This window comes from Amphiprion ocellaris, chromosome 9, assembly GCF_022539595.1.
Source record: "Amphiprion ocellaris isolate individual 3 ecotype Okinawa chromosome 9, ASM2253959v1, whole genome shotgun sequence".
Classification (NCBI taxonomy): Eukaryota; Metazoa; Chordata; class Actinopteri; family Pomacentridae; genus Amphiprion; species Amphiprion ocellaris.
In genome coordinates this window covers 1,605,529-1,631,262 of record NC_072774.1, presented here as the reverse complement: position 1 = coordinate 1,631,262, position 25,734 = coordinate 1,605,529, and the positions used below count along the sequence as shown (strand labels likewise).

General features: G+C 38.4%; 1 protein-coding gene across 2 annotated transcripts in view; it reads right to left on the bottom strand.

The window, feature by feature from the left end:
* LOC111586249 (glutamate receptor ionotropic, NMDA 2D) overlaps nucleotides 1-25,734 on the bottom strand; it is a 94,551-nt gene that overhangs the window by 30,711 nt on the left and 38,106 nt on the right. The window contains exons 1-6 of one of the 2 annotated variants that reach the window (XM_055013572.1): nucleotides 23,410-23,516; nucleotides 19,838-20,166; nucleotides 16,625-16,739; nucleotides 7,800-8,005; nucleotides 5,278-5,446; nucleotides 1,073-1,226 (exon numbers count right to left, since the gene is read on the bottom strand). In XM_055013572.1, the coding sequence (XP_054869547.1) occupies nucleotides 1,073-1,226; nucleotides 5,278-5,446; nucleotides 7,800-8,005; nucleotides 16,625-16,739; nucleotides 19,838-20,082 (889 nt within the window). In that variant the 5' untranslated portion in view covers nucleotides 20,083-20,166; nucleotides 23,410-23,516. Of the gene's footprint in view, nucleotides 1-1,072; nucleotides 1,227-5,277; nucleotides 5,447-7,799; nucleotides 8,006-16,624; nucleotides 16,740-19,837; nucleotides 20,167-23,409; nucleotides 23,517-25,734 lie in introns of those variants that run through there. The other variant, XM_055013571.1, reaches the window with a different exon arrangement.

Sequence of the window (25,734 nt, the reverse complement as noted above, 5' to 3'; positions counted from 1 at the left end):
CTCAACTGTGATTTGACAAAAAAAAGGCAAAAATTTAGAGAGTTTTCAAAACTTATTGAAAAATTTGTCAAAAATGACTAAAAACTGGTCAAGAATGAAAATGTCCACATTGAAAGTGATTAAAAAATGGTTCAAAATTACACAAACATGCCCAAAATTATTTAAAAATTGTCCAAAATGAGAAAAATGAAACACAAAATGAGAAAGAATGAGAAAAAATGAGACACAGAATAGAAAAATGAGACAAAATGGGAAAAATTAAACAGGAAATGAGAAAAATGAGACACAAAATGGGAAAAATGAGACACAAAATGGTAAAAACGAGACAAAAAATGAGACAAAATTAGAAAAACGAGATACAGAATGAGAGAAATGAGACACAAAATGAGAAACAATGAGAAAAATGAAGCAAATTAGACATAAATGGGATAATGAGACACAAAATGGGAAAAATTAAACCCCAAAAAGAAAAAAGAGAAATGAAATGAGAAAAGGGAGACATGAACTCAGAAATATTTTACAAAATGAGAAAAATTAAATAGGAAAAAATGGGGGGAAAATGGATTTTTACCATTTTGTGAAATAAATAATCATCGAAATGTTCCATTTGCTGTTTCCATAGAGGTGTAGGACTTTCTACTGCAGTATAAAATGTTCAGAGTTAAAGTGTTTCATGCTGCATTCTTAAATTATTATTGTTGTTCATTTATTAGCACTAGAAAGGATGAGAACCTGGCAGCTTATGTAGGATAAAGGTGCAGATACGAGGCTTTAATGCAGTGAAAACAAGAACCTTTGGAGCGAACATAATCTCCAGAAGTCCATAAACTCTTTTTTATTTATTTATTTTTTTACAACCATCTCAATGCAGTCTACAGGCCAATAACAGCGTTCTCCCGCTGGAGCCCCGAGTCTGCTGACGGAGTGAAAATAAAAGTTAAGAAGCAGCTGGGAGAAGAAAAAAAATTTAGATGTAAAGAGCAGCAAACCAGAGAGCAAGGAGCTTTTGTGCACACTCGACACTTCGATTGGACAGATTGGATCCCGTACAGACGGAACGATGGACTCCTACCTAAGAAGGCGGACGGTGAGACTGTTCCGTTGCTACGGGAGACCATGACGCTGATCCCCGTCTCCACGAAGGGGACGGAGAAATCCACGACCTCCGACCTCTCCTCGTTGATGGTCAGCGAGCCGATGGCCATGTCCGCTCGCTTGTACACCACCTGGAGCAGAAGGAGAAGGGATGAGAAGGAAACAGACTGATTGATGCTGCAACATCAATTCTGGATCTGTCAGGATTTCTTTCTCCATCACGATCCGACAGATTCGACCGCAGGCTTAAGTCTCCAGTGGACCAGACCAGTAAAATCATAGCATAATAACCTAGAAATAACCACAACTCCTAATGGTTCCTTTGTTCATATTTAAGGAATTATCTTTTTACTAAACACCATGAACAACCTGAAGTTTGTTGAGAAAAATAAATCCAATTTCAGCAACATTCAGCCTCAGTTTATCATTTCCACATTACAACTTCCACATCACAGAGCATCGACAAAGGAACACAACATTTAGTCGCCTGGAACTGAACCATAGAGGAAACGACAAAAGTCAGACAAAAAACAACAAAAACAAGACAAAATATTACAAAAAAGAGACACAAAATGACAAAATAATAGACAAACGACACAAGCAAGACAAAAAGACAGAATGACAAAAACAAGACAAAAAATGACAGAAATGAGACACAAAACGACAAAAGCCAGAAACAAAATGACAAAAATACAGACAAATAACGCAAAGGAGACAAAAGAGAAACACAAAACGACAAAAATGATAGACAAATAACACAAAGGAGACAAAAGAGAAACACAAAACGACAAAAACGATGGACAAAACAATGAATAAAGCAAAACACAAAATGACAAAAATAAGACAAAAAACACAAGCGCGACAAAAAGGAAACACAAAACAACCAAAACATGAGACAAATGACTAAAAACAACAGAAACAAGACAGAATATTACAAAAAGGAGACACAAAACAACAAAAAACAGAAATAAAAGGAGAAAAATGAGACACAAAATGAGAAAAATTAGATATAAAATGAAAAATGAGACACAAAAGGTGAAAAATGATTCATGAAATGGGAAAAATCATCACAAAATGGAAAAAATGAGACACAAAATGAGAAAAATGAGACACAAAATGAGAAAACAAAAATTAGAAAAATGAGACATGAAATGGGAAAAATTAATCATAAAATAAGAAAATGAGATATAAAATGAGAAAAATGAGACAACATGGGAAAACTGAGACAAAGTGAAGCTGAGACACAAAAGTAGAAAAATGAGTCATGAAATGAGAAAAATTTAACAAAAATGATGAAAATAAGACAGAAAATGAGAAAAATGATACACAAAATGAGAAACATGAGACACAAAATTAGAAAAACGAGACACGAAATGGGAGAAATTAATCACAAAATAAGAAAGATGAGACATAAATGAGCAAAATGAGACACAAAATAAGAAAAATAATACATGTAATGAGAAAAATGAAACACAAAATGGAACAATGAGACATGAAATGAGAAAATGAGACATGACGTGAGAAAAATGAAATAAAATGACAAAAACATGTCTCAATTTGTGAAAAATGACAGACACTTGCCCAAACTGTCCAAAATGACTCAAAACTTATTCAGAACCACAGGCTGGATAGTTAAAAATCTATACTATCAAGAGACAATAAACACACAAAATGGCTAAAATGAGTCCCAAAACAACAACACAACTACTCACAAATCTGCAGAGCAATGAAACATTGCCCTAAAAACCAGGAGCAGTGATGAGAGAGGATCTAATTCTGCTTCAGAAGTCTTTACTTCCAGCTGAGATCTGACTCCACTCCACCTTGACCTCCTTGTTGGCCCTCCAATGAGGATCCGGATGTGAACATGTGTCTGCGGAGCGTCTCTTTAGCATACTAAATGAGCCGCTCGCTGCCACCATCCAGCAGAAACTTGAAAACCGCTGCGTCTGCTGATTGTTCCGGCGAAATGTTAATCTACATTAGACGTGGCACGTCCGCTCTTCAGAGCAGATCAGCAGAAAAACCAAGCAAGGCAGAATGCGAGGCGCCCTCCGCTCAACTTTGCCAAGTCCCTGGATTACCTGATCAAAGAACGGCCGCCTTTGGAACATCTGATCAAAAGGAAGACATTAGTTTGGGAAAACAACATTCGCTCGGCCTTTTGCTCATGGAAACAGATCCGACAGGCAGCTGTGGCCTCATTCGGAGATGATAAAGTCAGCTTTGGAGACTGTTCGGCGACTTCCTGTTTGGGACGAAGACAGAACCAGCGGGACGCTTCAATCAATCCAGGAAATGCAAGTGTGAACGCCTGTTTCTTCCTCCTGATGAGGATCATGAACCTTATCGCCAAGAAAATATAGAGGACTAACCAGCAGAATATATAAAATACATAAAGAATTGTCCACAATGGCTCAAAAATAGCTTAAAGTTCTTTAAAGTTTGTCTAAAATGACTCAAATTTTGTCCAAAATTAATAAAATTTTGTCTAAAATTACTTAAAATATGTCCAACACGATCCAATGTTTGCTCAAAATGACTGAAAATGTATTCAAAATTACAAAACTATATAAAAAAAGACTCAAACGTTGTCTAAAATTATTTAAATGACTCAAAATTTGTCCAAAATATACAAAGAATTGTCCAAAATACACAAAATGAGACTAAAATCATTTGAAGTTTGTCTAAAATGACTCAAAGTTTGAACTAAATTAATCAAACTTTGTCTAAAATTACTTAAAATACACCCAACATGATCCAATATTTGTGCAAAATCACTCAAATGTATTCAAAATTACTATATATATTACTATAACTATATATAAAAAAATGACTCAGACTTGGTCTAAAATTACTAAAATGACTCGAAATTTGTCCAATATATATTTAAAGAATTGTCCAAAATGACTGAAGATTAGTTTAAAATTCTTTAAAGTTTGTCTAAAACGACTCAGATTTGCCCACAATTTATTAAATTCATTTAAACAACCTTTAAACAACCAAACTGCTGCACAGCAACAACACTGTGTGCAAAACATCATAAAATCAAACTGAAAAACTAAAGAAAATAGAATAAAACAGGAGACAAACTTGTAAGATCAGTTTCTAAAGGATAAATATGAAAAATTTCAACCATTAGAGCAGCAAAAAGCCTTAAAATCTGCACGTCTTGATGTTTTTCTTTAAATATATCAATAGAGGAGCGTCTGAAAGTGTCATTAAACTCCATTCTTGTTCTAATTTGTGTGTTTTGCCTCTAATAGTTTGTGTGTCTGTAATAAATGACAGCTGTCTGATGGCCTGAAGGGTTTAAGTGACATCAACTCTCCCTGTGACTGATGCCACTCTCAGTGTTTAACCGGTGGAAAAGGACGAAACGTCTTTTAGCATTTAACTGGTCGATGAGGACGAATTGTCTTTTAGCATTTAACTGGTCGATGAGGACGAATTGTCTTTTAGCATTTAACTGGTCGATGAGGACGAAACGTCTTTTAGCGTTTAACTGGTAGATGAGGACGAAACGTCTTTTAGCGTTTAACCGGTAGATGAGGATGAAACGTCTTTTAGAGTTTAACCGGTAGATGAGCACGAAACGTCTTTTAGCGTTTAACTGGCCGAAGAGGACGAAATGTCTTTTAGAGTTTAACCAGTAGAACAGGACGGAATGTCACTCAGCGTTTTACCCATCAACGAGGACGAAACGTCTTTTAGCGTTTAGCTGGTAGAAAAGGACAAAATGTCACTCAGCATTTTATCGATCGATGAGGACGAAACATCTTTTAGTTTTTAACAGGTCGAAGAGGACGAAACATCTTTTAGAGTTTAACCGGTAGAAGAGGACGGAATGTAAATCAGCGTTTTACCGGTCGACGAGGACAAAACGTCTTTTAGTGTTTAAATGGTTGACGAGGACAAAACGTCTTTTAGCGTTTAACTGGTCGAAGAGGACGAAACGTCTTTTAGAGTTTAACCGGTAGAGAGGACAGAATGTAAATCAGCGTTTTACCGGTCAATGAGGACAAAACGTCTTTTAGTGTTTAAATGGTTGACGAGGACGAAACGTCTTTTAGTGTTTAATCGGTCGACGAGGATGAAATGCTGCTCACTGTGGATCAGAACCGGCAGCTGTCGGATGGAACCACAACGGGAACACTCAGCTCAGGGGAAACAGACACTCGCCTCTCCGATCATGCCGTTCCAAACGCCGTCGATCTTCTTGCCGTGCTTCCCGTTGGTCACCAGGTAGAGGTCGTAGGTGAAGCCCACGATCTTGGCCAGCCGCTTCAGGATATCGATGCAGAAACCTTTGCAGCACTGCTTCATGGGAGCCACGCCTTCATGGATGGCGCTGCAAAGAGAGGGAAAAATAGAAGGAATAAGTCTCAATAAATTCACCGTGACTGAGTCCCTCCTACAAACTTACTACTGTTACACACTAGCACAAAATTATACATAAACAAATGGAAAGAAGAGGAAAGGAAAGGAAATATGAGGAAAGGAAAGGAAAGGAAAGGAAAGGAAAGGAAAGGAAAGGAAAGAAGAAGAAAGGGAAATGAGGGGAAAGGAAAGATGAGGAAAGGAAAGGAAACATGAGGAAAGGAAAGGAAAGGAAAAGAAAGGAAAGGAAAGAAGAAGAAAGGGAAATGAGGGGAAAGGAAACATGAGGAAAGAAAAGGAAACATGAGGAAAGGAAAGGAAAGGAAAGAAGAAGAAAGGAAAGGAAAGGAAACATGAGGAAAGGAAAGGAAAGGAAAAGAAAGGAAAGGAAAGCAGAAGAAAGGGAAATGAGGGGAAAGGAAACATGAGGAAAGAAAAGGAAACATGAGGAAAGAAGAGGAAAGGAAAGGAAAGGAAAGAAGAAGAAAGGAAAGAAGAGGAAAGGAAAGGAAAGGTAAGGAGAGGAAAGGAAAGGAAAGAAAAGATGAGGAAAGGAAAGGAAATGAAAGAAGATGAAAGGAAAGAAGAGGAAAGGAAAGGAAATGAAAGAAGATGAAAGGAAAGAAGTGGAAAGGAAAGGAAAGGAAAAAAGAGGAAAGGAAGGATGAGGAAAGGAAAGGAAAGGAAAGATGAGAAAAGGAAAGAAGAGGAAAGGAAAGGAAAGATGAGGAAAGGAAAGGAAATGAAAGAAGAGGAAAGGAAAGGAGAGGAGAGGAAAGGAAAGATGAGGAAAGGAAAGAAGACAAAAGGGAAGGAGAGAAAAGGAAAGAAGAAGAAAGGGAAGGAAAGGAAATGAAAAATGAGGAAAGGAAAGAAGAGGAAAGGAAACGATTAGGACCCAGCGACACAGGATTAGGACAGTAAGGTAAAGGGAACAGGTGAGGCACCCGCAGTATTTAGACCCATCCTGGTTGTGACAGTATTTAGACCCGTCCTGGTTGTGACAGTATTTAGACCCGTCCTGGTTGTGACAGTATTTAGACCCGTCCTGGTTGTGACAGTATTTAGACCCGTCCTGGTTGTGACAGTATTTAGACCCGTCCTGGTTGTGACAGTATTTAGACCCGTCCTGGTTGTGACAGTATTTAGACCCGTCCTGGTTGTGACAGTATTTAGACCCGTCCTGGTTGTGACAGTATTTAGACCCGTCCTGGGTGTGACAGTATTTAGACCCGTCCTGGGTGTGACAGGTGTGACAGGTCGGTTCTGGTTCTGACAGGTTCTGGGTCGATGCTGTCGTCCTGCAGCAGCTGAAGATCCGTAAATCTCTTTCCTCTGATCCTCTTATTGATCCGACCGGAGGCTTCAGTTTTATCTCTGCTACTGCTGGAGAAATATTATGTTTTTAATTCTTTAATCTTTATTTTCCAGATCTGCACTGTTTTTAAATCAACAATAAATATCATTCTGCTGAAATCTGCTGTTATTTGAAAGAAAATTTGGAAATATTAAGTATTAAAAATAGCAAGTAATTGTTTAAACTGTTTTAAAGACTTTCTGTTTTTTGATTTGGTAAGAGAAATTGTATAAATTAAGGATTAGGAAAATGACAAAATATTCTTTAAACTGTTATTTTACACATTTTCCTTGTTCTGTTGGATTACAGGAAAAAAATATTAATTTATATGTTGATCTTTTAACAAATAGTGATTTGTTCTTTTACAATGCGTGGCTGTTAATGAACAGGTTTACTGCATTCTAATCAGCTAAAAATATGAATATTTTCCAGAGAACCAAAGTTACTTTTTACATTTTTTTTATGTTACAGTATTTATTATTATTTTTACAGTGTTTTTCATCAGACATTTCTTAACCCAGTAAAACTCACTGTTGCAGAAATACAACATAAGTTTTATTTTTTAAAATATTCTAATATATATATATATATATATATATATATATATATATATATATATATATATATACAGTTTTTGTAAATTTGTTTCTGTAGTTTATTTTAGTTTTTTTGCTCATTTTCTTCTATATTTGGGCTTATATATTATTATTATTATTATCATTATTATTATTATTGTTGTTATTAATAATATTTTGTTTTATATATATATATATATATATATATATATATATATATATTTAAATATATATATATATATATATATATATATATATATATATATATTAAAAAAACTTTTTTTCAGTTTTATTTACTGTTTTTGCAAATTTTTTCCCTATATTTGGGTCTTCCAGGGTTAATACCCCACCGTGCCACTCATGTAAACCAGCTCCGTTACTTGGATCCAGACCTGGCGTTCAGCGGCCTCCTGCAGGGCACCGAGTCCCGGATGCAGGTTCCGGACGCCGGATCGGCCAGCTCCACGATGACGAACGGCCTCTCCTCCAGGGTGACGACTCGGAGGTGCTGGGCGTCGTCGGGAGGCTTGAGGAACGGTCCGTAACGCGACCAGGCGGGATACCGGAGCCTCAGCACGCCGTTCTCCCACCAGCCTACCTGCCAGGGCAGCAGACAGACGCACACATTAGAGGCTGGTAATGAGAAACAAACACACGTCGAACATCAAACACACACACAAATCCTCCTCTTAGACATACACTTCAAGTCGTTAAAAGAAAGCTCCTGCAAATTACATGACAGAATCAGTTCACGGAACCGTTTTTGGAAGCAGAACTTTGACTCCAACCGTCCCATCATCAAGGCGAGTGTCCTCCAGTTATATCTGAAAATATCTCAGAGTCAGTGAGCTTCATTAGGCTGCATGTATGCGTCATTATCAGGATCTCTGAGCTCAGTTCTGTTTATTAGTTTCTACTGATACCAGTCCAACTCATCGCATCGATGGAGAAATTCAGGTTTTAACATTTAGCATCCGTACTGAGGCTGTACCGCAAATATGTGTGATCCACAAAACAACCACAAAGAGACACAAAACAACCACAAAGAGACGCAAAGTGACCACAAAGAGACACAAAACAGTCAAAAGAGACACAAATCAACCACAAAGAGATGCAAAACGACCCCAAGGAGACACAAAATATCCACAAAGGGACACAAAACAACCACAAAGAGATGTAAAATGACCACAGAGACACAAAACGACCACAACAAGGCACAAAACCACCATAAAGAGACGCAAAATGACCACAAAGACACACAAAACAACCACAGAGAGTCACAAAATGTCCACAAAGAGACAAAACAACGACAAAGAGACACAAAACAACTCCAGACACACAAAACACCCACAAAGAGATGCAAAATAACCACAAAGAGACACAAAACGGACACAAAGAGACACAAAATGACCACAAAGTGACGCAAAACAACCACAAAAAGATACAAAACAATCAAAAACAGACGCAAAACAACCACAGAGACACAAAATGACCACAAAGACACAAAACAACCATAAAGAGATGCAAAAGAACCACAAATAGACACAAAACGACCACAAAGATGCAAAGACATTGTAAACAGGGTTGAGTTTTGCTTCTCATCCATAATCTGAGTGAAACTAGATGAGACCATGAACATAAATTTCCTCCTGGTTGAACCTTTTGTTCCTAAAATGCTGATTATTCAGCTTTAATTCTTAGTTTATCACTTCACAGAGAAATTATAGAAGCAGCGGATAATAAAAACTACAGACTGAATGTTTTCTGTTTCTACATTCTACGTGACGTCTGTGTGTGGAGAAGAAGAATCGGATTAACCTACATTTTAAAATAAACTGCCCAAAACTCCTTCTTTTCTTTTTTTTTTCTCTCTCTCTACATATTTGAAAACAGAAATATCTGATGGAGATGAATCAGCTGCTGGAGCACCAGAATCTGGGACTGTGGAGCCTCAACACCAGTATTAATGTCTGAAGGCTCAGATTCTGCTGCTGCAGAATCAGATAAAGGAGAGCAAAATAATCACTTCATGTGGAGGCTTTAATTTCCCACTTTTATATTTAATCAAATCATATTTCTGAGTCTGCATCTTTGCCTGCAACCACTTTCATTTTAGCTCATAAATATGCATGTATGCAGAGAGTGACTGAATGAATCCATCACACGTTTTTAAAACAGGACGTACCGAGGCTGGACAAAATAATGTTCGACTGCTGCAGCAGCAGTTTCACCAAATGCTTCCATAGAACAGACGGAGAAAAATAAATTCTGTACTGAAACAATCTGCAGCAGCAACAAACAGGAAAGATGTAAAATGTCCACAAAGAGACACAAAACGACCAAAAGGAGAAAAAACAACCACAAAGTCAAAATGGGAAAATTTCACTATATTTAGATTATTATTGATGTCTTTTATTATTCATATTTCATACATAGCTGCTGTTACTTGCAGGAAAAATTCTGTTCATTAAGGATAATTTTTTAAAAAAGAATTTAAATAACTTGTCGCCCATTGAAATTATGGTTTGATTTAACCCTCCTGTTGTCCTCATTTACGGGCACCAAAAAATATTGTTCCCATGTCTGAAAAAAATCAAAAAATTCAGCAAAAAAATTCCACAAATTTATAAAAATTTATCAAAATCTTCAGGAAGAAAATTCATAAAAATTCCTTTTTAAAAAAAAAATCCCCAAATTTGGCAAGGAATACAAATTTTAAAAATACAAAATACAAAAATTGTAAATATTTTTTAAAATTAATAAAAATCTTCCAAAAAAATCAATATAAATCAGTAAAACTTCTAATATTTTCTTTAAGAACATTCACAAAAAAAATCTACCAAAATCCAACGAAATTTGCTGGATTTTGGTTGATTTTTTCTGAATGTTCTTAAAGAAACATTTTTTTTAACATTTCTTTATTCCCACCAAAAAATTTTCAAAAATTTCCCAGAAATGTTGAAAATGTGGACATCAGAAGTTTCATTGTGAAATTTTTATTTATTTATTTATTTTTTTACATTTTCAAACTTTAAAATGGGTCGACATGAGGGTTAAAGATTTTTTGCACCAATCTTGAGTCGGTGGACCCTTAAAGAGGCGTTTAAACCCCAGAGAAGCTGCTGAGCTCCAGCTGGATGTCATGTGAGTGATTTCTCAGAGACCTCGCTGCTCCGTGTCCACCAGTGACCTGAAAACGTCCCTCATCCTCCCTCCGGCTGCTTCCTGCTCCTCGCTTATCTCAGTTCGCCTGGAAGTTTTTTAAAAAACACACTGAGGAGGAGTCCTTTTTTTTCCTCCCGACACATCTCTCCTGATAAAAAGTGTCACGACAGCTGCAGCCGAGGCGACAGGTAAGAAGAAACACGAGGAATAAAAACGGTGGAGGGAAGTCTGGCAGCTCGGAGCTCACAGGAGGGTTTAACAGCAGAAACACTGCAGCTCTCTGAGACCAACGGCCACAAAGAAAAAACACAAACGTCAGGAAGAAAACGAAACCTTTCAGGACAGAGGAGGAGTTTCTGGTTTGGATGCAGCGATAGTGGAATCAATTCTGTCAGTTTACAGCAAATTATCTGGAATAAAACATAGAATATCTGTAAAATAACGCTTTAAAATGTTTTATTAATTACAGTGTGTGTACAGTGTGTGTACAGTGTGTGTATAGTATGTGTGTACAGTGTGTGTGTACAGTGTGTGTGTACAGTGTGTGTACAGTGTGTGTGTACAGTGTGTGTACAGTGTGTGTAGTGTGTTTATAGTGTGTGTGTGTACAGTGTGTATACAGTGTGTGTACAGTGTGTGTACAGTGTGTATACAGTGTGTGTACAGTGTGTGTACAGTGTGTATACAGTGTGTGTATAGTGTGTGTACAGTGTGTGTACAGTGTGTGTACAGTGTGTGTATAGTATGTGTGTAGTGTGTGTAGTGTGTTTATAGTGTGTGTGTACAGTGTGTCTACAGTGTGTGTACAGTGTGTGTAGTGTGTGTACAGTGTGTGTATAGTGTGTATATAGTGTGTGTACAGTGTGTGTACAGTGTGTGTATAGTGTGTGTATAGTGTGTGTGTGTGTGTGTACAGTGTGTGTACAGTGTGTGTATAGTGTGTGTGTGTGTACAGTGTGTGTATAGTGTGTGTACAGTGTGTGTACAGTGTGTGTATAGTGTGTATATAGTGTGTGTACAGTATGTGTGTATAGTGTGTGTGTGTACAGTGTGTGTATAGTGTGTGTGTGTGTACAGTGTGTGTATGGTGTGTGTGTGTGTACAGTGTGTGTACAGTGTGTGTATAGTATGTGTGTACAGTGTGTGTAGTGTGTTTATAGTGTGTGTGTGTACAGTGTGTCTACAGTGTGTCTACAGTGTGTGTACAGTGTGTGTACAGTGTGTGTACAGTGTGTGTATAGTGTGTGTACAGTGTGTGTGTATAGTGTGTGTGTGTACAGTGTGTGTACAGTGTGTGTATAGTGTGTGTACAGTGTGTGTATAGTGTGTGTGTGTGTGTGTACAGTGTGTGTACAGTGTGTGTATAGTGTGTGTGTGTACAGTGTGTGTACAGTGTGTGTGTATAGTGTGTGTACAGTGTGTGTATAGTGTGTGTGTGTGTGTGTGTACAGTGTGTGTACAGTGTGTGTACAGTGTGTGTACAGTGTGTGTATAGTGTGTGTATAGTGTGTGTGTACAGTGTGTGTACAGTGTGTGTGTATAGTGTGTGTACAGTGTGTGTATAGTGTGTGTGTGTGTACAGTGTGTGTGTACAGTGTGTGTACAGTGTGTGTATAGTGTGTGTGTGTACAGTGTGTGTACAGTGTGTGTACAGTGTGTGTACAGTGTGTGTACAGTGTGTGTATAGTGTGTGTACAGTGTGTGTACAGTGTGTGTATAGTATGTGTGTACAGTGTGTGTATAGTGTGTGTACAGTGTGTGTACAGTGTGTGTACAGTGTGTGTACAGTGTGTGTATAGTGTGTGTACAGTGTGTGTATAGTGTGTGTACAGTGTGTGTACAGTGTGTGTGTCCTCATTTGTGTGGATGTGTGGCTGTTTGTGTGTCCACCCTCATGTCGTGTTTCATTAAATTCATCTCAAACAGCACTAAAATAACACAATTTATCAGCCAGAAACTGCAAACAAACAAAAATGATGTAAAAACACAACAACACAACTAGATTCTGTGAGAAACAAAAGCCTTCAACTCTCCACAAAAAAGAAATAAAATGTGCTCATTCTGAATCCTCTGAACCCTGAATTTTGTCTTTTTTTCAGTCATTTTCTCAGTCATTTGAAGCGTTTTTATACTAGTTTTTGGAACATTTTCTACTTTTCTCTGCACATCATCTCCAGAATTATGAAAGCTGAACTGGAAATTGTAAATAAAAGAAGATTTTTAAGCCCCACCTCGTCAGGCAGCCGTGGTTTTATTTGGAAAAAGCTCTTTAATGGTGATATTTGTCATTCTGTTGGTCAAAAAGAACATTTCAGGTCAGCTTTTTGTGTTTTAGATCAACATATATAAAAGCACCGACACGACGGTTTAAAGTCCAAACTGCTGATCAATGTGGTGCAGAAACAACCTTTTTCCAGCTTTAATCTGATTATTTAACCTCCTGAGATTCACTAATTGCTTCGTTTCAGTTCCAAATCGATGAATCGTTCCGTCTTAATCACTTCACAGCCGCTAATTTCTTTAAGTTGTGTTAAAATAAACTAAACATGTGATGATGTCGGTTCATTTTCAGACCAAAAAAACATCCCAGAATATTCAATTTACAGTCAAATCAGATTTACAAGCCAGAGAAGCTAAATGTAGGACTAATATCTCCCTGTTATTAACCCTCCTGTTGTCCTCATCTACGGACAGCAAAAAATATTGTTCCTTCATCTGAAAAAATCCAAAAATTCAGCAAAAAAAATCCCCAAATTTATTTAAAAAATTTGCAAAATCATCAGGAAGAAAATTCTTTAAAAGTTTCCCTTAAAAATTTTATTTTAAAAAATCCCCAAATTTGGAGAGAAATAAAATTTTATTTAAAATAATAAAAATAGTAAATATTTTCAAAAAATGAATAAAAGTCTTCCAAAAAAATCCTAAAAACATCTAAAGTATCTAAAGTAAGTACATATTTGCAATTACTTGCAGGAAAAATTCTTTTTATTAAGGAGAATTTTAAAAAAATTTAAGTGTTATTTTGCAAATTTCCACTGTTTTATTACAGAAAATATGTAGAAAAATCACAGAAAAAATATTAATTTATGTTGACTGAAAAAAGAGACCAAAACTGCAAATAAAGTCCACAATAAAATTTGTATTTTTACAAATACCAATTTATAAAATTAGATTCATAAAATTACAGTTTTTACTGTATTTAAATTAGCAAAATATCGCTTTTGAAACAGATATTTACCATTATGTGAAAGAAAAATTCTGTATATTAAGGATAATTTTTAAAAATATTTTTAAAAATGTTATTTCACCAGATTTTCCCTGTTTTATTACAGATAATATTTTGTAAACTCACAGGAAAAAAATATTAATTTACATGTTGACTGTTAATGTCCACAATAAAATCTGCACTTCTTTTTTAAGTTTTGTTTTGTTTTTCTTTTTTGTTTATTTTGCAATGTGTGGAAATAAAATTTTAACTGTATTTAAATCTGAAAAAAACATAATTATTTTCCATATATTTGCAGCTACTTGCAGGAAAATGTTTTTATATTAAGGAGATTTTTTTAAAATAATTTTTAAAGTGTTATTTTACAGACCTTCCCTGTTTTTAAATAATCAGAAAGACATATATTTTTACAAATATTAATTTGTTGTTTTACAGTGTTTGACTGTAAACTTACAGCATTTTTTACTGTATTTAGAACAGAAAAATGCCATTAATTTTCAGATATTTGCTGTTATTTTACCAGTTTTTCAATTGTTTTTGTGTCTGTTTGTGTTTTTTACAGATTTGTTTTTGCAGCGTTCATGTAGATATCCTCATCATTTCTACCATTGTCAACCTGTTACTCATAAAACCAAAGAAAACAGCAAATCTCTTTTTAAAAGCAGGAAACTTGTTGTTAATTTTAGTTTAATGAGTGATTGAAATGAATTATCAGGTTTTAGAGGTTCAGAAGCAGCTGCAGCACCTTTAGGAGGAACAACCAAGAGTCAGTGGAGCTGCAGATCCTCCGCCTCGGGCAGAAAAACCTGAACTTTCCATGAACAGGAACCCGTGACCCGTTCATCTCCTGTCAGGTTTCTGCTTTTATTTCCATCCTGCAGCCTTCAGACCAACACGCTGCTCCAACAAGCAGAAAAGCTGCTCCGGGTTCAGGAGCTGGAGGCTTTAGTTCCTCCAGATTCACAGAGAAGCAAATTACAGCCACTCAGTTCCAGAACGCCGACATTCAGCCTGTTTTCAGTCCGTTTCTCCTCTAAACCCTGATTCCTGCAAGATCAGAGAGACCTGGAGATCTACAAGAACTTAGAAGAACTGAATAAATGACCTTAATCCTGGAAGACCCACATATAGAAAAAAATGAGCAAAAAAATTAAAAAACATAAGCAAAAGAAAGATATACATTTGGTGTGTGTGTGTGTGTGTGTGTGTGTGTGTGTGTGTGTGTGTGTGTGTGTGTGTGTGTGTGTGTGTGTTTATATAAACAATAAGAAGAAGAACAACAACAACAACAATAACAATAATAATAATAATAATAATAATAATAATAATAATAATAATAATAATAATAATAATAATAATAATAATAATAATAATAATAATAATAATAATAATAATAATAATAATATCAACTAAAATAAATAAATAAATAAACCCAAATATGGAAGAAAATGAGCAAAGAAAATAAATAAACAAAACAAACACACACACACACACATATATATATATATATATATAAACCCAAAAAATAAAATAAAACAAATCTAAATAATAATAAATGAAGAAAAACGTAACACTAATCAAACAAATATATATATATATATATATATATATATATATATATATATATATATATATATTAAAACTGATGTGGTATTTGTGCTACAGTGGGTTCTACAGGGTTAATCCTGTGTAAATCTGCCAAGTCTGCAATATGGAAAGTAGAAATTCAAATTAGTGAACATATTTCATCAAACATGGAGCTACTCTGATCATATGAGTCCTGTGCTAGTCAGCATCTCAGTGATTTCAGGTCATTTTTTATTAGTTTTTGCAACATTTTCTTGTTTTAATGGCATCTTTCTCCAGAATTATGAAGGCTATGCTGGAAATTCTGTTATTTTCAAACATTTTGGATCCAAACTCAGGAGGAGATCTATCCACAGAAACAGCAAAACCTAAATCACAGCATTTCGGGAATTTAGACACTTACAGGTAATCACAACAAAGTATATCCTATTTTTCAGCCAATTTCTCTGCACCTTTTCTCCAGAATTACGGAAGCTACATCGTAAATTGTAAAGAAAAGAACATTTGAAAGCAAATTCAGGAGGAAACTCGTCAACAGAAACAGTAAAATCTACCAGAAGAGCAAATTCTAAAACTAAATTACAGGAATTTCCCGTTTTTTTAAGTCCTTTTCTCCTCTAAAGCCTGATTCCCAGAGGACCAGAGATACCTGGGGATCTCCACTAACTTGGAATAACTGAAGAAGTGACCTTAATCCTGTGTAAATCTGCCAAGTCTGCAATATGGAAAGCAGAAATTCAAATTAGCGACCACATTTCACCAAACACAGAGCGTAGTCCCGTACAAATCAGCATCTCAGTGATTTGAGGTCATCTTTTATGTGATTTTTTTCTTGTTTTCGCTGCATCTTTTCTCCACAATTATGGAAGTTATGTTGGAAATTGTAAATAAAAGCACATTTTGGATGCAAATTCAGGAGGACATTCATCAACAGAAATAGTAAAAACCATCAGAAGACTAAATCCTGAAACTAAGTTACAGGAATTTCTACATTTAGAATTAAATGCTATCAAGTGTAGCATGTTTTTCATTCCTAGTCCTGATTCCCAGAGGACCAGAGATACCTGGAGATCTCCAGGAACTTCGAATAACTGAATAAGTGACCTTACCCACTAATAATGTGTAAAAACTGGAGAACTCTTGAGGAAATCTGCAGTAAAACTAGAAACTAAATGACTCCTAAATGGCATGAGGCTGTGTGAGAGCATGACCAGAGGTGAAGGAGTATCAGGTGCTTACATCCTCCCATCCTCGTCCAGGGGTCCAGGAGATGACGTCCAGGAAGGGGTTGGCCAGGTATCCGTCCATGTTGAAGGAGTAATCTCTGCCGCCCAGCGTGATGTTGCTGAAGTACCTGCAGAGACACGAGGATATGATGAGGACATGATGAGGACATGATCAGGTTTTTAACGTTGTTGGGCTTCAGATCTGTGGTGGTTCTCCCACCAACTGGCCTAATCTCCATCTGTGGGATGCTGCTGCTGCTGACCTTCCTCCAGCCCACTGCTTCCAGCTGCCCATTTCCATCAATCTACTCTGCATCACCCTCACTATACTTGATTTGCTCGTCTACATATTTTTGAATTTACCACCAGCTATATATGTAGTATATTTAATGCCAGAGCTGTACACCATAGCAGTAAACTATAATCAGTTTCCATGTTAGTTGTACTTTGCATGTATCATCTGTCTTATCATGCATGTATCAAACTGTGTGTTTTATGGTCCTTGTGTCCCCCTCCATCCCTCTTTGAATTGAATATAACTGTATATATATATAAAAAACTGTATATATATATATATATATATATATATATATATATATATATATATATATATATATATATATATATATATATATATATATATATATATATATATATATATATATATATATATATATATATATATAAATAAAAAAATAAAAATAAAATAAGAAATAATAATAAAATAAATGTATTATAAATATATTATTGTTGTTTCTTTTTATCATTTCATTAATATTTCACTGCTGTCTCTGTTTTGATTTATTCTCTTGTTTTTCACTGTGAAGCACTTTGGTCACTCTTTGGGCTGCTGGAAAGAAGGCTACAGATAAACTTTGATTGATAGATTGATTGATTAGCGGGTTAATTAGCGGTGTGCTCTGAGGATGTGAGGAGGGCAGAAAGGCAGAAACGTGAGTGTGAGTTCTGCCTGTGATGCAGCAGAACGTCTGCTTCGTTCTGTTTCCAGCTGAAACCAGCAGCAGCTCTGCAGTGAATCTGCTCATCAGACCTGCAGACGGCGGATCCACAGCCGCTTTGAAGTCAAACAACAATCAGACGGGACCAGACCTTCTAACTGTCTCCTCGTCATCCTGCTGCCTTCACACACACAACCTGAACGCTGCTTCCTTTCTGCTGCAGTTGCAGCCGATGAACGGCAGGCAGCAGAAAGATGCAAATGAAAACATCTCCTGGACGTTGTTTCTGCACACAGACAGAAGAATCCATTCATCACGTTCTGATAATTGCCACGCTGTTTGTGCTGAGCATCATTTACTAAAATTACTGCCAGTAAACTAATTAATTACACGTCAGTGACCGGAGCCTGGAAGAGGAGAGCGTGAGGAAGAATAAGGTGAAGCTACCTGTTGGAGTGTTTGTGCTGCCGACCAGGAATACATTACAGCAGCTCATTAATATTCATGAGACACGGCTGCTTTCAACTCACAACTACAGCAGCAGCAACATCTATTCTGCATGGACGATAGCCAGGATGCTCCCCGACGTCCTCCAGCTGATCCTGGACCTGGACCTGGACCTGGACCTGGACCAGAACCACAACCACAACTAGAACCACAACCACAACCAGAACTAGAACCACAACCACAACCACAACCAGAAGCAGGATGACAACCAGAACCACAACCAGAACTAGAACCACAACCACAACCACAACTAGAACCACAACCACAACTAGAACCACAACCACAACCACAACCAGAAGCAGGATGACAACCAGAACCACAACCACAACTAGAACCACAACCACAACCAGAACTAGAACCACAACCACAACCACAACCAGAAGCAGGATGACAACCAGAACCACAACCACAACTAGAACCACAACCACAACCAGAACTAGAACCACAACCACAACCACAACCAGAAGCAGGATGACAACCAGAACCACAACCAGAACTAGAACCACAACCACAACCAGAACTAGAACCAGAACCACAACCACAACCAGAAGCAGGATGACAACCAGAACCACAACCAGAACTAGAATCACAACCAGAACCAGGACCACAACCAGAACCACAACCACAACGACAACCAGAACCAGAACCAGAACCAGGACCACAACCAGAAGCAGGATGACAACCAGAACCACAACCAGAACTAGAATCACAACCACAACCAGAACTAGAACCAGAACCACAACCACAACCAGAAGCAGGATGACAACCAGAACCACAACCAGAACTAGAATCACAACCAGAACCAGGACCACAACCAGAACCACAACGACAACCAGAACCACAACCAGAACCAGGACCACAAACAGAACCTCAACCACAACTACAACCAGAACTAGAACCACAACCAGAACCACAACCACAACCGCTCTTCGAAAACACTGATCCACAACCACTAACTGGAACCAGAAATATGCTTATAGGTAGAAATATTTTTAGTTCCATAAAACAAGAAGCATTTCTGCATCAAAGAACACCAACAGCATTTCAAACAACCTGCAGTTTTCTCTGTTGAGCCTCTTTTAAACAGTTCCTCAAGCTTTTTCAACCAAATTATTATGTGCAGGTTCCTTTAAACACAAAACTAGTCTCAGGGAGGTGGAACATAAAACCCTGAAACCGAAAATCTAGAAACACTTCCAGCAGAAATATTTAAGCCACAAACATTTCTGCATATATGTGCTTCAAAGAACATCAAAACTGCTTCTTTTAGGCCACATAAATAAAGCTTTAAACTATTTTAGCAAACAAACAAACAAAAAAAAAAGAACAATTTTCTGGATAGTTCTTTCTGGGGACTCTTTAAAAAGGTTGCAGGAGCATTTTTACCCTGCAAGACCCAATAAAGAGCAATAAAAACTAAATAAAATAAAACCAAAAAATATTATTGACGATAATAATAATAATAATAATAATAATAATAATAATAATAATAATAATAATAATAATAATAATAATAATTGTTATTATTATTATTATTATTATTATTATTATTATTATTATTATTATTATTATATATAAACTCAAATGTAGAAAAAAATCAATAGAAATAAAATAGAATAAAACAAAAAAGTATAATTAACAATATATTAACAATAACAATAACACTAATACTAACAACGGATTCCTAAAACCTTCAATTAGCTTCAATGACAGAAATGAGACAGAAAACGGAGTCTGTCTTCTGAGTGTATTTTTCTCACCTCATCCTCCCTCTCAGCCTCTGGGTCTGGTTGGCGTCCGTCATGCAGTTGGTGACGAAGTTGGGCCCCCCGGTGGTCCCGTACTCCTTCCTCATGGCCACGGCCCCGTGGGTCAGCACCGACACCCCCCTGGCGATCCTCCGGCGGGGCTCGTCCCTCCAGCCCTGGGGCCTGACGGCGAACAGGGCCCGGGGCAGGCTCTCCATGCCCAGACCCGACAGCGCCGGGCCCACGGCGAACCACATGTGGGACGCTCCGGCCTGACCGGCGGCCCAGGCGGCCCGGAACACCAGCTCAGCCTCCTCCTGGGAGCAGTACAGCAGACGCACCTGTAGGCAGGGAGGCAGGGAGGCAGGGAGGGAGGACACACACACACACACACACATACACACACACACACACACACACACACACACACACACACACACACACACACACACACACACACACACACACACACACACACACACACACCTGTGAGATAAGGAGGGGAGACGGGGGAGAGGACAGGGGGAGGCAGAGAGGACGGAGGGGAGAGAATCGACGAGAGAGAAGAGGACAGATAGCAGGAAGCCGATGAGATAAAGCTGCATGGAAGTCAGACTTCCAGAGAGGAGAGACGGAGCAGCAGGTCAGCGCCGAACGAAGCCGATGAAACGGTCAGCAAGGATAAAAAGTACAAGACCAGGAAGTTGTGTGAGTCCACAACTGGAGGATGTTTGGGATTCAACATGTTCAAATGGTAAAAACAAGGCACAAATGACAAAAATGAGACACAAAATGATAAAAACAAGACACAAAATGACAGAAATGAGACAAAACGAAAAAATGAGACAGAAAACGGCAAAAACAAGACATAAAATAATAAAAACAAGACGAAAAATGACGAAAACAAGGCAGAAAATCAAAAACAAGGCACAAAATGACAAAACTAAGACACAAATTGACAAAAACGAGACAAAATGATAAAAAAAGACACAAAATGACAAAACCAAGACACAAAATGACAAAAACGTCATCACCAGGTTATGCTAACATGTTGTGGGACATGTTCCATGTATCATAATTATTTAGGATTTTGGATTATTTGAAATTTGATGTAAAATGTCCTCCAGTTCTGGAAGGACTGAGGATGGAAGGAGGAGGAATCTGGAGAGGAAGGCTGGAGACCAAACACACCTGACGGAACGACGACAGGACGGAAGGTTAAACTGAGACGCGCTATTAAAAGAAGACAACAGTCTCGTTTCTGTCTTTTCTGTCTCGTTTTTTTCTTTTGTGTCTCGTTTTTGTCATTTCATGTCTTGTTTTTGTCATTTTGTGTCTCGTTTTTGTCTTTTTCTGTTTAGTTTTTGTTGTTTTCTGTCTCATTTTTGTCATTTTGTGTCTCATTTCTGTTGTTTTATGTCTCACTTTTATTATTTTATGTCTTGTTTTGTTGGTTTCTCTTTCGTTTCTGTCGTTTTGTGTCTTGTTTTTGTCTTTTATGTGTTGCTTTTGTCGTTTTGTGTCTCATTTTGTCAGGAGGAGGAAGAGGAGGAGGAGGAGAGGGGGAAAGGAGAGGGTGACATATTTTGGTGGAATCAGGGCCTGGAGAGATAAGAGATATTTGTGAGAGAAGAGGTGGGATGATTGAAGAGAGAGAGAGAGAGAGAGGGAGGAAAAAATAACATTAAGGCAGCAGCGACATCGGATGAGCTCTCTGCTGCAAATACTCAGGTGAGGAGGGATGAAGAAGAGGAAGAAAGAGGTGGAAAAAAGAGGGACAAAGGGGAAGTGAAGGACGAGTGTTTGATGCAATAGGAGGTGGAGGGGTAACAGACTGGAGGCACATTCAGAGAACTGCGACTTCATTGAATTCTGAACTGTAATGGCTTGGCAAAACAACCCAGCCTGGATGCCAATAAAGCTCCAGTGAATTAGGCAGGGAATGAGAGGAAAGGGGGAGGCAGGGGGTGACAGACAGGGGAGGACGGGGGAGAGAATCAGTCCAGACCTGGAGGACATTTTAAATTCCAAATAATCCAGAATCCTAAAACATGCAGTTGGTGTGTAAATGTTCTTGCCCTGAGACCAAATCTATAAAAACTAGGAGAAAAGAATGTTTGAAAATATTTTGAAAATACCAAATAAGTCTGAAGTTCCCCTAAAATGACATTTTTCTCTTGTTCCACCCACCGATAACCAAACCGAATCTCTAATAAAACAGTTCAAATGAAATTTACCCCCCGATGAATCGCCACCTTATCGCGGTGGAGGGGTTTGATTGTCCCTGTGATCTATGTTGTCCAGGGCAACAGCCCCTGGTAGGGTCTCCCAGGGCAAATTGGTCCTGAGGGAGGGACCAGACAAAGAGTGATTCAGAAACCCTGATGACAGCAAAGAAAACGCCTGCCAGCTTCTGCCTGCTGCCTGAGTGGACGTCTAGACGCACCACCCCCTGGTGGCGTAGCCTAGATCTGGGGACGTGGAACGAACATGAGCTGGTGCAGGAGGTAGAGCGATACCGGCTAGATATAGTTGGGCTCACCTCCACGCACAGCAAAGGTTCCAGAACCAGAATCCTGGAGAGGAGCTGGACTCTCTCCTTTTCCGGAATTGCCCAGGGTGAGAGGCTCTGGGTGGGTGTGGGGAAACTCAGGAACCCCCGGCTGAGCACCGCTTGTTGGAGTATGGGGTACTGAGGGAAAATCAGGTACTGAGGGAGTATGGGGTACTGAGGGAAAATCAGGTACTGAGGGAGTATGGGGTACTGAGGGAGTATCAGGTACTGAGGGAGTATGGGGTACTGAGGGAGTATGGGGTACTGAGGGAGTATCAGGTACTGAGGGAGTATGGGGTACTGAGGGAGTATGGGGTACTGAGGAAGTATCAGGTACTGAGGGAGTATGGGGTACTGAGGGAGTATGGGGTACTGAGGGAGTATCAGGTACTGAGGGAGTATGGGGTACTGAGGGAGTATGGGGTACTGAGGGAGTATGGGATACTGAGGGAGTATGGGGTACTGAGGGCGTATGGGGTACTGAGGGAGTATGAGGTAGTGAGGGAGTATGGGATACTGAGGGAGTATGGGGTACTGAGGGAGTATGAGGTACTGAGGGAGTATGGGGTACTGAGGGAGTATGGGGTACTGAGGAAGTATCAGGTACTGAGGGAGTATGGGATACTGAGGGAGTATGGGGTACTGAGGGAGTATGGGGTACTGAGGGAGTATGGGGTACTGAGGGAGTATGAGGTACTGAGGGAGTATGGGGTACTGAGGGAGTATGGGGTACTGAGGGAGTATGAGGTACTGAGGGAGTATGGGATACTGAGGGAGTATGGGGTACTGAGGGAGTATGGGGTACTGAGGAAGTATGAGGTACTGAGGGAGTATGAGGTACTGAGGGAGTATGGGGTACTGAGGGAGTATGGGGTACTGAGGGAGTATGAGGTACTGAGGGAGTATGGGGTACTGAGGAAGTATCAGGTACTGAGGGAGTATGGGATACTGAGGGAGTATGGGGTACCAGGGTCTCTGATACGAGCCATTCGGTCCCTGTACAACCAAAGTGAGAGCTGTGTCCACATACTCAGCACATAGTCAGACTTGTTTCCAGTGGGTGTTGGACTCCTCCAGGGCTGTCCCTTGTCTCTGGTCCTGGTCGTGGTCTTCATGGATCTCAAGGTGCAGCTGCCTCTACAACCTGACCCAGGATAAGCGGAAGACAATGGATGGATGGAAATTAAATTTAAATCTCCTTTTTATTTGGTTTCTGTAATTGTGGGAACATTTTTTAAATCAACATAATATTTTAAATAATTATTGTACATGGAACGTTTCTCACAACGTGTAAGCAGAACCTGTTGATAATGTTTCTGTCGTTTTGTGTTTCGTTTTTGTCCTTTTGTTTCGTTTCTGTCGTTTTGTGTCTTGTTTTTGTAGATTCTGGTTTTTGTCGTTTTCTGTCTCGCTTCTGTTGTTTTGTGTCTAATTTTTATCATTTTGTGCCTCTTTTCTGTCGTTTTATGTCTCGTTTTGTCATTTTCTGTTTTGTTTCTGTCATTTTGTTTTGTCCTTTACGTCTCGTTTTTGTCATTTTGTCTTGTTTTTGTCATTTTCTGTTTGATTTTTGTAATTTTGTGTCTTGTTTTTGTTATTTTGTGTCTCATTTTTGTCATCTTGTCTTGTTTTCGACTTTTCTGTCTTGTTTTTGTCATCTTGTGTCTCGTTTTTGTCGTCAACATCATTACCAGTACCACTGACGTATAAGCTGAGCCAATCAGGCCTTTGATAGTTTATTACCTATTACTGATCAGTATGGAGCAGAAACCTGGAAAAGAGCAGGTTTATTTTTCAAGCATTTTGAAGCCCAAATGTCCTCCAGTTCTAGAATGAAACAGACATAGTATCTGAAGATGTGAGACGGAGACAGAGAGGGAGGAAACGGGACAGAAGCCGGACGGTGAGGTCGACCCGGAGACCTGTGTCGGGCCGAGAAGACTTTAGAAAGAGAAAAACAGCGTCAGAGTTATTATTTATCAGCCCTGCAGGAAGGAAAAGAAGCAGGGGGGTTAGAAAAGCAGCGTTCACGTGCACACGCCTCACACATGGCTGCAGGGGGATGTTAGCCATGACATTGAGACCCAATGGTGGACATGCAGCAGGACGGACAGACGGACAGACGGACAGACGGACGGAGTGCGGCAGTGAAAGATGGAGGTGAAAAAGCAGCAGAGGAGGGTGAGCTTGTCTCCAGGCAAAGAAAAGGCAGAACGGGGGAGGAGGGGAGGTAGGGAGGGAGGGAGGGGAGGGAGAAGCGGGAACACGGACATTAGCGAAACAAGCTAACGGGGGAGGAACGGCGGGGGTCAGAGACGAGGTTTGAGGGAGGTCTGATTGGGAGAAACCATGAAAAATGAGGGAGGCAAGTTCAGAGTGAGAGGATGGAAGGACAGTAGGCGAACAGCGAGAAGGAAGGAAACATCAGAAGTACAAACCAAAACCACGATTCTTCCTGGTCAACGCTAATATATCTGCTCAGATCTGACTCTAAGATCCAGACGATTAATTCTAATTAACATTCAATAAAGACAGAGATTCCATCATGACACTAAACTGAGCTACATTCTGTAGGTTCTGGTCGATTCGTACAAAATGCGCATCAAAAAAAAACAATCAAAAAATTCCCACAGCTTCCACACGTATCATAGAATTAACTGTAATATCCAAACAATTAATTAAAATCACATATTAGTAAAAACAAGACACAAAACAACAAAAAAACAACAAAAAAGGCAGAAAACAACAAAAACTGATCTGTATCTCCTTCAAAACAGAATCTTAAATATGTTCACAAACAGAAAATATGAGATGAAACATCCCATAAAAACCACATATATCTAATAGTTTGTACAAAATTTGTTCCAGTTTCATTGCATTATTTGAATTTCATGTGTAATTTTAGACTTTATAATTCAATATTCCACTTTCATGCACAGTATTTCAGCTTTATGTGATTTTTTTTAACATTAAACTGAGTTAAATCTCCTTTAATCTGAAATCATAAATCAGTCCTACAGAGTCATACTGATTCTAAAAACATAAAATGAACCTTTTATTCTGTTATTGCACTTGAAAAGCTGGAATACATTGAATGTTTTTGCTTCTTGGTGAGACAGAACAACATGCAAACCTGGGATTTAAGAAATTAAATCTCACTGTTTTCTGATGTTTTGCTGATAAAAGTTAAATGAATTAATTGGAAAATAATCTGCAGATAAGTGGAAATTGAAAACAGTTATTTTATTAGTTTCCTGCCACCAAACTAAACAACTGGGTTCAAGAATTCCAGAAGAAACATCCCTTAAACCACTTATATACAAAATATAGAGAATGTATATCATATATAATATGA